The 16,608-nt window shown below is 40.3% G+C and overlaps 1 protein-coding gene across 8 annotated transcripts in view; it reads right to left on the minus strand.

The window, feature by feature from the left end:
- mef2d (myocyte enhancer factor 2d) overlaps positions 1-16,608 on the minus strand; it is a 275,105-nt gene that overhangs the window by 121,730 nt on the left and 136,767 nt on the right. For all 8 annotated transcript variants that reach the window (XM_079561919.1, XM_079561925.1, XM_079561923.1 and 5 more), the window contains exon 3: positions 3,887-4,220. In XM_079561919.1, the coding sequence (XP_079418045.1) occupies positions 3,887-3,940 (54 nt within the window). In that variant the 5' untranslated portion in view covers positions 3,941-4,220. The remainder of the gene's footprint in view (positions 1-3,886; positions 4,221-16,608) is intronic.

Raw genomic sequence — 16,608 nt, forward strand, 5'->3', positions numbered from 1 at the left:
GTGAAAAAACATCCAGTTAGACACGACTAACTTGACTTTATTAGTGTGTGATAAATATGTTAATAGTCCGCCAGAAAACGGCTAAAAAGAGTAAATAATTGTGATCAACATGAGAGGTTGTATAGCAGAAGCTTACTGAAGCAATTTTCAATAGCTGGAGCCAGAGTGAATGTTTTTTTGTTATTTGACACTACAAACAAACACAGCCACACACTACACCTTTATACTGGGCAACACTTGCGACACCTGATCCAAAAGTTGGCTCTGTCTGCAAAAGTACAACAGGGAAGGCTTCTGTTCTGACTCCCGCGGGCGCCCCGAGCCTCTCTTTTTACGCATATGAGCCCCGCAAAAGATTGATGAGGATGTGAAAGATGATTTACGAGACCCTACGGCTAAACCCAATCCCACTTCTTTTTTTTCCTTACACCTTGAAGATTCTCATTTTCACATTTTTCAAGTTCCATTTCCTCATGGCTGGAATCTGGGGTGACTTTGGCCACCACGAGCGATGGAAATGACGTCGAGCAGGATTTTGAAAACTGGGAGCGACTTTTTTTCATTTTTGATACTAAAGTCAAAGCAATTAAGTTTAGAGGGTATAGGAAGACCTGAGAAGTCAAAAGCGGGAGTCATAAAGGAGCAATATAGGCTATAAAAGAAGGCTACAGAATAATAAAAATGGCATGCATTATCCTTGTACAGCCTCACTGGTGCCAAACTGCAATTTAACCTAATATGTGACTCAATCTCAGTTCAAATTGAAAACACTGAAATTGTAAATGAAGAACACCGGCTGTAGCCTTTGTTCAGATTACAAAATATAGAAATGTTTGTAGCCGCCGGGCACAGACTCCTCTTTTTTTATCTCTCACAAGTGAATCCACACGTACAAATTCTTCACTCAGAAATGTTGTTATATGGTGCACATTTCAGGGCATTAGACTTGATCTAGTCTTTGGAGAAAAACAAACGGACCCCTGATCAATGTCCGGATTGGTCAACAGTGTCTCCCAGCATTGCTCCACCGTGCTTACGAGCAAGTATGTCAGAGCTTGTTTACACTGCAGTGATCTCAAATGGAAATTAAAGTAGACGTATCTTACAAAATCAACTTTCTTTAGGTTTTAACCATGTTTTAACGTTGTTGTCTCATTAAAGACAGACCTGGAGTAGTATTTCACAACATTCACACGGTCTTGAGTAATCCTCGGACAAAGCTGTTCAATTTAGCCGTTTCTTCTTCTACGGTGTCAGCGCCTCGTTTCGTACTTCCTGACTACACTTGCGTTATCAAACACAAAAAACTCAATAAAAAAAGCTCATAATCCAACATTATTGACTCTGGGCTGTACTGTGCTCGAAGTGTGTTTATACCGGGAAGTTATTTTTTGAGAAAATGATTCCTACAGCTGCCAGCAGGAGGAGCCCCAGTCAGGGTTTTCACCAGCTCTTTCTCCTGCATTTCATTGTTGCTATTTAATTCCCACAGAGACATATTTTCAAATTATAAAAACATAAAATATCAAAGCTGAGGCACCAAAGTAAGGTTTTTAAGTCTAATTTTGAGCTCCATATGCATGACATGACCACTTCCAAAAAGCGGTTACAAAGTTGGACGTATTTCGAGTGGATTTAGAGAGAAGACAAGAAATGCTGGACTGATCAACCGCGTGAGAAGTAGCTTTAGCCGAGTTTGCTTTGCAGTTAAGATCTGGCTGGTCGGTCCTAGCGGCTTTTTGGTGGGGTCTGCCTTGTTTTGATGTTTGTCCCGTTGCCATGACAAGGAAAGAGATGTGATAGTCTGGATTGTCGCGTATTTCTGCCGACTTCGTTACACCATTCGAACGTTAGTCTAGCCGTTGACCCTCCCACAGTACGACTCTCTGTGACTGCACCTTACTACTGAAAAATATGGGCCAAAAAAAATCTTGTAGTGTGTTGTCAGTTGAACACGATGTTTTTATGTCTCCTACACGTCTAAAAAACAGCTACTTTACATTTACTCTCATTGAACTGTTAACGCACGTCAGACTCAGTGTACGTTCGCCAGCTGCCCAAAGGAGAGCCTTTTTTTCAGCGAGTGCACCAGGATTCGCTTCAAAAGTGACCCCAATGTGACCTTACATCATTTATTGTGAAGACGAGAATCTGCTACTCCAGGGGAAGAAAATATAGTCCAGTATGAGACGTTTTCCATGGAGCTGGGAAGACTTCAGCGCATGCATTAAAATCCCCATCACAAGACACTTATAACTCCTTTTTTTTTCTAAGATTGGCGGATATGTGCGAACTCCATGTCTGACAATAGGGAAGTCAAACTCATTACTCAATCTCCTCAATGGAGCGAAAAGCCATTTAGCACTTTTTAGACGGATCATTTACGCTTTCATTCCCCTCACAATGATGTTACCGGAGGGACTGCTTGCTTGTTTTGTTTTGTGGTTTTTGCGCTGGTATCATTGCTATTCTTGAATGTTTTACTTTAGGCAGCGCCGGGGTGCTCAGGGGCCCCGTCACGGCCACCGTACAGTCATCCGAGCCTCATAAAACTCGCTGCCATTGTTTGAGTTATGGCCCCCAAGTGAAAGGAAGCCGTATTCCTTTTCCGCGGCACGGGATGTGTGTCGCATCCCCGTGAGAATGTGCCCGCTCGGATTCCAGTCGTACTTATGGAGTTTGTTTATGGGAGGGGGGTTTGAAAATAGCACGTCCAAGACAAATCATTTTCACGCTCATTGAGCTGAAGCGCACGCTGAATTCAGATTTCTGTGGCAACAACTGTTTTAGTGCTTTTGAAAGGTAGATGAGAAACTTTGAGCAAATGCTACTTAGTCGTTCACAAAATGGGATGATGAGACTTCACACAATAATATTGCACAATAAGATGTTTTCAACAACAACAAAATAGTCTTCAGGTGTTAGTCCTGAGCCGCTGCGACTGAGCCGTGCCGCCATTGAGGGTCAACCTCACGGCATGTTTTTGGAGGTCGGAGAACCCGTAGCACTCGGAGGAAACCTGGCTGGCTTCAGTCTCCTCTGATCCCCTGAAACGGTGCAGCGCCTCCTGTTTCAGAGCATGGTGTCCTGCACTGGTCAGCTCCACCTCCTCGTTCCTCTTCCTCCTGCGCAGCTCCCTCCGCACCACAACAGTCTTTCACCATCTTCTGGGAAGAGCTCAGCAAGAACAACAGAAGGGATAGAAGGCATTTGTGGCTGCGAATCTTGCCCAGATACCTCTGCCTTTGTCCCTTCCTTGTTTCCTGTAGCTCCTCTTGCAGGTGTGGGGGGCTCTTGGTGTCTCTTTAGCTTTTCAGAAGAAGAAACATGTAGGTCTCAAATGGGTTTAGCTCACAAGCTAGCTGTTTGTTTACTTTTTAAAAGCTGCTTTCTTCAGGACCATTATGGACTCACCGAACCCCCAAAAAATCACGGCAAAGACGTACAAAAGCATCCGGTAAAACAATGTGGAACACAGAAACCACAAACGCAGTTCGCAGAAAAAGGCAAAAAACGCAGCTGCATCAAGAGAGAGGGAGGTTGCTGCTCGTTTACACGTTGCCATGTATAAAAATGTCAACAAGTTTTAAAACTGAGGAGACCCAAATGATCTAATTAAATATGCACGCACGATCATCGCAAATAGCACTGCTGTTAGCACAATCGTAAAAATGAGGGACCTGATAATGCTAATTTTTCTGGTTCTAGATGACAATATATTATTATAGTTTTGGTATTGGAAAAAAGTATGTTTCAGGCATCAGTATCAAAAACCAAGTATCGTTTAAAAAAAAATCGTACCCAGAATGTGAACATTTTTAACCAGTAGACGTCCATATTGCCTCGTGAACAACATCTCCACATCCCGTGCGCTCGGCTGCCTCACCTGTCTGTTGCGCTCGTCGGTGATCCGTTGAATCTGAATCTTTTTCCTCCCCATGATGGCGGCGTGCGGCGGGAGGAGCGAGGGGGCCCGGGGTTGTGCTGGTCACAAATGTATCGAATTCACTGAACGTCTACCGCGCTTCCAGGGAAACGTCCGGAGCTCATCAAACGCCCAGGAGACGCAAAGAAAAAAAGGAAAGTAAAACAAAAAAAAAAGAGGGAGAAGGAGGAGAGGAGCAGGGCGTGTTTCAGATCATGTTCTGCTTCCGGATCATGGGCCGTCAACGCTGGGACACAGCTGGTCTGCCCGCCTCGTCGCGTCAGATGGGCAGCTCCTGGAAAGACAAACAAACACAGGGGATTCGTCATATTTTTTTTATCCTCGATTGGTATAAAAAAACATTTGTATGTCATTGAGGAGATAAGAGGCTCTTTTGCACATTCATTTCAATGTGTTTATTTATTCTGCAAATGCACTACAAAAAGTAAATATCAAGCATTGGCTTAAATGACTTGAATTGGGGAAATGTGGTTTTCACTCATTTAGACACTTTTCCCGATCGGACCAAGTTTACTTTGCTTGTTTGAGGACATTTCAGACCAGTTCTAGGGTAAATCTCGCTTGAAATAAGAAAATAAAATTGGCAATGAGATAAGACCAATTTTCTTACCCCATTGGCAAAGAAAATGACCTGAAATGAGGACGAAATGTATCGAAACGAGTCAGAAACATCTCAGAACAAGTGAAATAATCTGGGACAAATGCCCAAGAACTTCTTAACTAGTCAAAACAACTACAATTTGGATTATTGTGCTCAAATTGAGATGTTTATACTGATCTAGTTAATTACTTTTTGCAGTGTGGTTCGTACAATTGAACTTGAACTCCATCTTGTCCTATCCTGAGCATCTTCTTTTCTCAACTTCCTCCACAGCATCCACAAAAATGTTTTCTGTATGTATCTTTCCTCTGGACCCAGTGCCCGGGAAAGCAAGAAACCAACTGCTGATTCAATCCCGAACTACAGAAGCCTCAGAGGGTCAAATATGTAAACTGGAACAGATGAAGGACAAAAAGAGAGAATACAGCGAGAACAATCAAAACAAGAGAGTCAAATCCATGTTTCTCAGCTCTGACCCACTTCAGCGTGACCCCCATACTCTGCAGAATGCTAATCATAAACGGCGCATCGGAATTGCCCCTGAAAGAGGCGCACGTCTAACAGGAGCCGCAGCAGCGTGAGTGAGTCTGTGGGGGGGGTGGGTGGAGTGTTTGCGGAGCCTCATGCGGAGCAGGAGGCCCCCGGGGGCCCGGAGCAGGGAGGCTGTGCTGTGTCAGCTTCATTAGAGCCATCACCGCCACATCACTGATCTGCAGGTCGCCCGCGGCAACCGGCTGCCCGCCTGACATGCCCAGCGTGGGTCCCCCCCCCGATCCGAGCGAGAGCGAGAGGAGCGCTGCAGTCTGCGGACGGATCTATCGGAGCGGCGGAGGTGCAGAACAGAGAATTTATCTGGGATTAAATGGTACAGAGCGGTGTTATAATAGCTAAGGGCTGCGAAGTAAAGCGCAATTTCAGTGGCAGCGATTCACAATGATTCATGTCCTCAGTAACTGGAATAACCCTGCCTTTATGTGGTCGGATTCTATATACAACCTAATGAGCGAAGAAGTTAATTTTCAGTCTTCTTTCTATTGTCATAATTGCACTAACTTCTCCAATTGCAGCTTTTTTTTCTCTAATTGCAAAGTGTAGCAAATGTGGACAGTTTATTTTAGTATGTGATATAGAAAAACAGCAACTTAATTACATGAATATAAAGTAACTAAGAAACAGGATTTACACAGGCCGAATCAAGTCAATTTGAATGCTTTTTAATGACAATTTAATGCACAGACACGATATTTCAATGCCACAAACGCAGAAAGAATTAGTACATGTATAATTTCTTAAGATTTGCAAACATTTCATCAAACGAAGGAAAGAGAATTGGACAAAACGGACTTTTGAGCAAAAGGAATGTGGTCAATTTCAGCCAAAGCGCGACATGTTTGAGACCATAAGTTTGGTATTTTCGATGAATAGTTGTAATTGTTGAGCAATGTCATAATGTTCCACTATAGATCAATATTCAGATTTAATGCCAGTATGAATTAAATTCAAAGTGATCCCTAACCCTAATTTCAAAGTAAACGATCAAATTCCTCCCCTCTTCAACCAGAAAGCCCTTCTTGGTTTGTTTTTGTTTGTTTTGTTTTGTATACTTTATTGTCCCGTAGAGAAATTGTAAATTGTAAATGAGCACGAACAGAATTTTCAAAAGTAAACGATCAAGCTCCTCCCCCTCCCTCCTGATTGGACCTGAAAGGCTGGTTCACAGGAAAAGCCCATCTCATTGGTCAACACAGGAGGAAACTAGATTCTGATTAGTTGCAGAGATCTGGGAAAGCGGGACTTTACAAAAAAAAAAAATATATTATTACTTTTGACTCAATTTTGCACATTTTATAAAATTTTGAATACATTTAGACTTCCAAACTATCACTTTAATACGTTATAATGACATTTAAGGCTTTGAATTTGGCACTAATCATTTAATTTGTGGGTATGTTGCTCTTAATTCACCATTTAATGTTGCATGTATGACAGTATCAGGCCCCTAACAAGCTGTATAGTAAAAAAATCATAAATGTTTCAAGCTGCTGATCCACCTGAGCATTTGCCACTCGCTTTGCACATGAGCAAACGCTTGCTAAAGGACCCCTATACATGCTATTGTGTGGCAGTTTTTGCCTAATTATGAACCTACACATCGTCAACACAATGCATGCCTGGTTCCACTAACAGCACACCTTAGCTCATCATGAGACGCGTTTATCTGTTCAAAAATGCAAATCAAAATATCTTGAGGTAATCTCCTCAATGGCGCGCGCCACGCTGCAAACATGAAAACAAACAGAGTGGTATATAAATAGCTTTTTTCTTTTCAGTCTGTGCCGGGGCCTGCAACATTAGCAGCCTAATGGCTCTGTAAATACACTCCACGCTCATGAATGAATGAGAAGGCGGCCGTCCAGGAATGGCAACAACCGATTTAGGCCTGTTACTACTATTTACGGGTTGAGCTTTAAAAATAGCACTCTCTATATATACATCCAGCCAGTGTGTACAAGCGGAGCCGGGCCCTCACACACACACACACGCACACAAACACGTACGACCGTAATAGCCGAGCCTCCAGAACTGGCTCTCCCGCATGGTTGGCATTCCTTTTTTTTTTTTTTTTCACCTGCATGACGAAAGGAACACCCCTATTTGCATCTATTCTTCACAAACAAAGCCCGCGCATTGGTCTGTCCTGGGACTTTGACGTGCCTTTTGTTTTGCCGCGGCGCATCGGCTGTTTGGGAAAATGGTTCGCCTATGAATTATGCACTGATGGACGGACGGATGTGGAGGGGAACAAAGACGAGCGCTATTATGGTGGGCATGAAAGGAAGCGCGTCTTGAATAGTTGAAGAACAATAAGGGAAGCTACTACGATCGGATAGTAGGATGCAGTGGGTAAAACAAAGCATTTTAGATTTTACTATGAGGGTTGATAAACGCCCAGTAGACGGCTTTTTTATTTTCGAGTAACTATATGGCAAGATGGATGTTGCGGCGTGAAGAAGTAGGATTAGCAGGACACAGGGCGAGAGTTGGCTACTTGAAAAGAGAGTAGGTCTGTCACCATAATTACTGTATTGATATAAGGGCCTATCTCAGAACATCTCAGAAACTCTGATAGCGAAATACAAAGGGCCTTGCATACAAAGGGTCTACCTCACCGGCCTAGAGACTAGTTGGAGACCAGAGTCGCCGCTGGTCATGGAGATGTCTCCGATACGTCGTGAAAACGGGTTTGATTTCAACGAAGTCTCCGCATGGTCTCCGAGAAGTCTACGTGGTCTCAAGCAGTGACAATGTTGCAAACACTATTTGAGGTCCTCAACCTGTGAGATGTTTATATGACGTCCCTGGAATGTCTTTGAGACCTGTCAGATACCAAGGAGATCTCAAAGAGACTCCGTACGACTCTTTGAGATTTCCTTAGTATCCAACAGGTCTCGGAGACATTGCAGGAAGGCCACAGAGACGTCTCACAGGTTGAGGACCACAAATAGTATTCACGACAAAACTACTTGACCGCGTGCACCTCTCGGAGACCTGTCAGAGACCATGCAAAGACTTCTCGGAGACCATGCAGAGGCCACATGGAGGCTTTTCCAAGGCTCCATGCAGTCCCTGCTGAAATTTAACCTGTTAGTTTTCACAGAGACTACCTGGAGTCTATCCGTGACCAGCGGCAACTGGAGTCTGCAAACTAGTCTCCATGCTGATGTGATAGGCCCTTTATCATTCAATTCAATAAAAGACCGAAAACTTCATCTCGGGTGTTATTGAATACTGTATACGTTTGTACTTTTAGAACAAGGGATTACCGAGATTCCAATCCTAATGGCAAAAAGTTGTTTATCGTGATATTTTTCGGCCTCAATATAGCGACCTTCAACTTTTGTCCTTGTGGCGGGCCTAAAGGAGAGCATACTCAGTACCAAACCCCATTTCGTTGTGCATGATGTGGTAAAAAAGCAAGGGCTCGGGACAGTTTCTTCTCCGTGTTTTTTGATAAGTCTATATATGATTTTGAACGTGTCCTCAGCAAGTCGTTGGATATAAACAAAAGCAGAATTTCTCCAGATTTAATATTCTTTCATTTTCATCAGGATGGGCTGGGCAGAGTAAGAATACACTAATACAAGAATTGCATGCATTTCAGAACCTGTTTGTAGAGATCTAAACTACACTCGGTTGACCTCTACTTACTATTGCAGCAATGTCATTTCATTTCGCGATGTTGTAGCCCTATAGGTGATACTGGATTACTTTTGAGTTCGATTTTGTTGCTTCTAAGAATCTTGCGATGATCCTATATAATAAAATAAACAGCATAAACAAAAATTCATAGTCTACTCTATACTAATAACAGAATAGAAATGGCTTTAAAAGTGCCATCTCCAGGTGCCATACAGCTTGCTATACAGTTCCAAAGCTCCATATAGCCACTTCACTTGCCCCTAACAAGGTGCAATGAGCTCTATAGCCTTCATTAGTCACCAGCAGGGCCGCGGTCTGTGGCTGCGCTGGTGCTGCGGTTCAAAGGCAGCGCACTGAGGGATTTGTCTGTGGGCTCGGGGGCCGATCACACATGAAAAGGCTGCTTTATCTGCCCGGGGTGGTCAGCGCGTGACCTTTTACCCTTCACGCCGCCGCGGCCCGCTTCCCATGTCTGATGTCAACTAGAATCTAGGCTCTCACACGGAAAAAAAAAAAGAGCAGGGGTCTGGAGTGTGTCTGCTACTGCTACTCCTGCTGCTGCTCTGGCCCCATGACGATGAGCAGATAAACGGTGATAATTAGGGAATCTACAGCGGAGCCGGAACAGAACCCTGGGGAACGCCGCCAAGACAGAGCGACGTCTCAATTCGTTTCACAAGTGCGGGGCGAGTCTTTTTCTAATTTATGTCAGGGATACTCTAAGGGTATGTAGCATGAAACAAAGGCAGGTCTGTGTCGGGAGGGTGTGGGGTGTATCACACAAAGAAAGGAACGATCGTATACTCGAAAGTTAAGTTAATGAACAGTGAACAGTTGTGAACAATCTATAAATAACAGGTTTAAGGCCCTGTATCATGTTTTCTTCAGGATTATTTAACTTAAAGGCACAATATGTTTGGAGCTTAAAGGCACAAAATTATTTGTATTTTTTTTGTAGTAATGGAATGGAATTGTTCTCCTTTGGCATATTGTAAAGCGTGGGGAGAAAAAAACACTGTGCATCTCAATATATTTAGCATTTGTATCAATTTCATTAAGTTTCAGGCTAGTTTTTGTGACCCTGAAAAGCTTCCTTTCATTGTTTCTAAAAAAGAAAGAAAAATCTGTTTTAGGGCCTTGAATTTTAAAATGATGCACAAAATGGCAGCAGAGGGCGCACTTCTTCCTCGCGTTCTCCGGTGACCAAAGCAGTGGAGCAAATATTGAAATTTGGAAAAGGAAAATTTGACCACAGAAAAAAATCTCAAACACATTTGGTAATAAAGGAGCTTCCAGTACTTCCTATGTCGGAGTGTTAGCTGGTGTTTTCGAGTTAAACAATAAGACATAATACATACAACTCATTGCAATACTAAATAATAATGGGCCAGCTCATTTTTTTTAAAGGGGGGGTTTTGCTTTTTGCAGGTGTTTGGTCATAATCTCAAACACGTCTTTATCCCAATCGATAACACTTTATAATACCTGGTCCTACACAGAGTTCATCCTTGATAAATGATGAGTTGACACTAATGAATATTGTTCATGATGTGACCAACACTTAATCTAAGTATGTGAAGAACTATCCAGTATGAGTTCGGCATTAACTGATTTTGGATAACTTGTTTAGTTTTAAAATAAGCTGTTTTTTAGTGTAAAAATGTGTAAAAATTTAATTTTCGCCTTATTTTTTGACATTCAAAACTCAATAAATGAGGCTTAGGGATTAGATAATGAAAAATCCCTCTGAAAAAATCTTCTAAATATTGTTCAGTCCAAGGCTGGAAAATGTGAAGTCTTTAGGTCCGACTGACGTGGACATAGTGTCGCCACAATGACAGAAAAATGTGTTTTGAGAAAAAGGCCCTTGAAATTGCATTCTCCCATATAAGTCTATGGGGGAACATTGAATCAGCGCAATATTTAAACATGTTATTGTGAAGATTAGGGATATTTTTGGTTTCCCGGTGAAAGCTTGTATGTTCAGAGACCAATTTGGCCCAAAACCTGAAAACTGAAAAAATTGAGTTTTGCCTGTAGTGTCTCCCCTTAAGTGTTAGTCACACTTATTCATTGTTCATGAGGAATTAAGCGTTATTTCATCATTTATTAAGGCTAAATAAGGGGCAGTTATTATTAAGTGTTACCTCACCATCTTCACTTTGATGGTTAAAAAAATGCAAAGTTGATTCAAAACAGCTGAAACTAAATATTTAGTAGCATCACAAAAAAAAGCTATGGAAGCTATGGCGAGTGTTTTTAACTTCTCGATGAGAGGATTAAGCTTCGCAAGAGATTGAGAGGCGAATAAAGCCGTTCCTGGATACGTCGGACCTCAGGAGGAGCTTTTTTTGAGGGCTGTTGCTAGGAATAGCCACTGGAGAAGATTCAAAGATGATTCAAAGATGACTCAAGGATGCGCGAGTGGGTTGAAACACTCGAAACACAGCTCCATGTTTCTGATGAGAGAACAACAAAGAGTTGATTTTTACAGATTACTCCCTTTTGACGTTTATTCAAGACAATACAAGCAAACTCAAGACAAGGACATTTCCTAACGTATGTAAGACGCCTCCAAGCCATTTTTCTTGACTTTGCCATAACTGGGCCTCGAGAGAATTAACAGGCAAATGGTGATAATTAGGAATCTACAGCGGAGCCAGAACAGATCCCTGGGGAACGCCTGCAGCAACACAAAAGAATGCGAACGTTTAATACACAAGTGTACCAGAATTCGTTTTTTTTTTTTTTGTATTTGATTTCAAAGACATCTCAGCGCAGGTGGGGGAAAAAAAAAAACACATGCAATCTCTCAAACTCATCCTCAGCGGAAGAATTTGACGCCATAGATGTGAATAATATAGCTGTCAGGATTGAATGGCAACGGGCTAATCCCTGTGGATACATAGAGGGCCGCTTCTCCCCCATCTGAAAATGACACGTTTTCATAAGCATCTTCGCAGAAATGGGACCAGCGTGTGCAGGACGAGAGCCATTTGGAACTGGCTTCAGCTGTTCGTTTTACAGCAGTAACTGACATAGTGAACGTGCGATTGGACAAGCAACAAAAACCTAATGAAGCCATAAAAACCCACAAAGAACACGTTATTATTGCGAGGGATGATCCAAATGTGGTTTTAATACACAGAACTTCCCAGGGTTCAAATTCTGTCAGTGTCAACATCTAATTGTGTTCATATCTATGTCTAAAACTGCTGTTCAACATCACGATTCCACATTTTAGCTTCATGTTGCAACAAGATGCACATCTGCAGGAGGCAAACAGGCATTTTATGGAGTTGTCAGAAACACATGCTTTGTTTTAACCTCTTAACTTCCACCTGAACCGAGAGGATCTTTTTCCTCACGTCAGATTTTTTTCCCATCATTTTTTTGTTGGGTATTCAACTCATTTTTGTAACTTTTTTTGTCATTTTTTGTCACATTTTTGTCATTTTTTCGTCATTTTTTGGACAATTTTTTTGTAATTTTTTTGTCCAATTTTTATCACATTTTTGTAATTTTTTTTGTCACATTTTTTTGTCATTTTTTTGTCGCATTTTTGTCAATTTTTCCTCATTTTTTGGTCAATTTTTGTCATTTTTTTGTCCAATTTTTCTCACATTTCGTTGTCATTTTTTTTGTCGCATTCTTGTAATTTTTTCCTCATTTTTTTTGGACAAATTCTTGTAATTTTTTTGTCGAATGTTTATCACATTTTAGTAATTTTTTTGTCACATTTTATCACATTTTTTTGTCATTTTTTTTTGTCGCATTTTTGCAATTTTTTTTGTCATTTTTTGGTCAATTTTTGGTAATTTTTTCGTCATTTTTTGGCAATTTCTTGTGACATTTTTGTGACATTTTTGCCACTTTTTCATCAATTTTTCATCACTTTTTTGTCAATGTTTTCTCACTTTTTTCACTGTTTTCGTCTCAGTTTTGTTGCTCTTTTCACAGCTTTTTTCCAGAAGCTTTTGGATTGGGGTAAAGCCAAACTGGAGAAAATGTGCTCGGTTCAGGTGGGAGTTAAGGGGTTAAATCATTCTCTAATCAATGTGGCGCTCTCTCCACTCGTTCTCCCTATTCAGCTTCACGAATGCAATCTCTCAATCACAAGCTGCAAAACGCCGCACACTTCTGACTGGCCAACAGCCAAATGCAGCGAGGATCGATCGATTCCGATTGACGAACATGTCAATCACTCAACCGGCGGAGACTCGAGGCAGGACAACAACAAAAAAAAAACCTCAGGGCTTTGAAGTTAGGTAATCTCAGTGGCTAAGACCTCAATTTCGATTCGATAAAGGTTAATAGAGCAGCCCTACTGTCTAGCTCTTTAACTTTTCAACTCGGGAGTCCCTTCTGGAAAACATAACTAGCATTTGCAATAAATGCTAATTATGTTACTTTGGATACTGTGTTTTGATATTTGGTGCTGTTTTTTCAATCGAAAATACATCAAATTTAACCTCTTAACTCCCGCCTGAACCAAGAGGGTATTCAACTCATTATTGTAACTTTTTTGGTAAATTGGTCATTTTTTGTCACATTTTTTTTTTTAAATTTTTGTCATTTTTTGTCACATTTTTGTCATTTTTTTGTCACATTTTTTTCATTTTTTTGGTCATTTTTTGTCACATTTTTGTCATTTTTTTGGTCATTTTTTGTCACATTTTTTGTCACATTTTTGTCACAGTTTTGTCAATTTTTTGGTCATTTTTTGTCACATTTTTTGTCACATTTTTGTCACATTTTTGTCACTTTTTTGTCACTTTTTTGGTCATTTTTTGTCACATTTTTGTCAATTTTTTTGGGTCATTTTTGTCACATTTTTTTTCATTTTTTGTCACTTTTTTTTTTCATTTTTTGTCACATTTTTTTTTCATTTTTTGTCACATTTTTGTCACATTTTTTGTCACATTTTTGTCATTGTTTTGTCATTTTTCTGTCACATTTTTGTCATTTTTGCGTCCATTTTTTGACAAATTCTTGTAATTTTTTTGTCCAATTTTTATCACATTTTTGTAATTTTTTGTCACATTTTTTGTCACATTTTTTGTCATTTTTTGTCACATTTTTGTCATTGTTTTGTCATTTTTCTGTCACATTTTTGTCATTTTTGCGTCCATTTTTTGTCAATTTCTTGTGACATTTTTGTGACATTTTTGCCACTTATTCATCAATTTTTCGTCACTCTTTTGTCAATGTTTTCTCACTTTTTTGTCACATTTTCATCATTGTTTTCGTCTTTCAGTCATTCAGACATTCATTTGACTTTTGAGACACTTCAGTTGTTCTTCTTTCAAAGCAGCACACACATAGCCAGGGCTGTTCCATGGTGCGGCTTGAAGGATGTGGAAGGATCAGACCGCAACATGCATGGTTTGACTTTTCCCCCCCCTCATCTCTAATTGCTACAGTTATCTCAGAAAAGCATCTCTGAAACACCCAAGGATTAGTATGAATAAGATGAGTGTGAAATATGAATTCGCAAAAGACAAGCCACCCACACAGTAAACACTCGGATTCATGGGATGAATGACAAAAAACAACAACCCTGCTTTTACTGTACAGATGTGTCCGCTAATCTTCAGAGAGGGGTTATCCCGGGTCACGGCCTGAGCACGGACCACAACAAAGATTATCCAGAAAAGAACAGTTCGCCTCATTATCCTGCACATCTGCTGCTCGCGTCTCCTCTTTCACTCATGTGGGTGTGTGGACGCAGGCAAAGGGCAGCATCGTGGCTTCAGCAGCGCAGGAACAGCTAATGAAGATGATGTTTGCGTTGAGTTTCCTGCATATGCTTTTTGTTTTGTTTTTTTTCAGCAGAAGAGAAAAGTGCAGATAGGTTTGGTATGGCATGGTTTCTTTCCTTTTCTATCGCCAACAAAGTCAAGTCAAGAAGGTAAGAAATGTACAGAATAGATAGCAACAATACAGTATGTGTGGCGAAGCAAACTGTAATGCTCACAAAAGTCATGTTTTGTAAGAGTTTATGAGTCAGCAATAACTGACAGTGACTTTTACAAGCTCACTTTATAATGTCAAGGAGCGATGCTTTTATGCAGCCTTACAATGTTCAGTTTTGTGCCACCACTTTTCAAAAAACCTTCTTCTTTGACATTACACAGGCATAACATTTTTTGTAATTTTTTCTTTTGGTCACTTTTTTTGTCATTTTTTGTCACATTTTTTGTATTTTTTTATGTCATTTTTTGTCACATTTTTGTCATTTTTTGGTCATTTTTTATCACATTTTTGTCATTTTTGCGTCAATTTTTTGTCCATTTCTTGTGACACTTTTGCCACTTATTCATAAATTTTTCGTCAATTTGTCACATTTTTTGTAATTTTTTTGTAATTTTTTGTCACGTTTTTGTAATTTTTTTTGTCATTTTTTGCCACATTTTTTTGTCACATTTTTGTCAATGTTTTCTCACTTTTTAGTCACATTTCCATCATTGTTTTCGTCTCAGTTTTGTTGCTATTTCCACAGCTTTTTTCCATGAGATAGACTAGTTAGCTATAAAGGATTTCAAAGCAGTACTAAGTAACTCTTCCCCCTAGAGGCCATAAGCGCAACTGCAGGTGTCGTAGCAAGTTACGATTTTTTAACTTATTAATTGCCTTGGAGAGTAAATACTACGCTGACAGAAAAGCCGAAGGGAGAGAGGGATATTGTACATCCAAGTATACAATGGAAATCTTTTTTTTCACTCAAACTTGGCTGTAAATACTGTTTACAGTGACGTTAGCCCGCAGTTAGCTTTGCCCGTTAGCATGTTAGCTTCTTCTTCGTGATTTCATTAGTGTGTATTGCTTTCTTCGGACCGGTGGCAGTCAAGTTGCAAACATGGTTTTCTGGCCAGAGACACCAGGGGGAGATGAAAGACCCTCCAATCATCCCATAAACACTTGTATTACCCCCACAGGGACTACGGAGAGGATTTATTAAGGTAAACACGTTACTTAGTACTGCTTTAAAGATGTACTTTGCAACTATTTATGTGGGGGGAAAAAGTTTGTGCGTATTTGACCTTGTAGTGACCCAGCGGCTGTATGAGTGGTCAGCATGGCGCCGTTTTTATCCATCACAGTGGTCCCTGCAACGTCCCAGAATCAATAGTTTGGAAGGTTTTCTGGTGAGAGGCTCCGTCAGCGGTGAAAACCTTTCAAACAATGGATCCTGAAGTGTCCTAGAGACCGCGCTGACCACTCATTCAGCCGCTGGGTCACTGCAAGGTCAAATACGCACAAAGATCAATGCTTTTTTTTTTTCACTTAAAAAGTTGCATAATGCACCTTTAACCCCTTAACTCCCACCTGAACCTGAGCACATTTTCTCCAGTTTGGCTTTACCCCAGTCCAAAAGCTTCTGGGAAAAAAGCTGTGAAAATAGCAACAAAACTGAGACGAAAACAATGATGGAAATATGACAAAAAAGTGGGAAAACATTGACAAAAAAGTGACGAAAAATTAATGAATAAGTGGCAGAAATGTCACAAAAATGTCACAAGAAATTGACAAAAAATTGATGAGAAAATGACAAAAATGTGACCAAAAAATGACCCAAAAATGACAAAAATGCGATAAAAAGATTGACGAAAAAATAAAAAAAATGTGACAAAAAATGACCCAAAAAATGACAAAAATGTGAGAATTTTTTTTTAAAAATGTGACAAAAAATGTGACAAAAAATGTGACAAAAATGTGACAAAAATGTGACATAAAACGACAAAAAAAATATCAAAAATGTGACCAAAAAAATGGAAAAAGAATTACAAAAATGTGATAAAAAATGACAAAAAAATGACAAAAAAGTTACAAAAATGACTTGAACACCCAACAAAAAAAA

Source organism: Gobius niger, assembly GCF_951799975.1.
Source record: "Gobius niger genome assembly, chromosome: 8".
Lineage (NCBI taxonomy): Eukaryota > Metazoa > Chordata > Actinopteri > Gobiiformes > Gobiidae > Gobius > Gobius niger.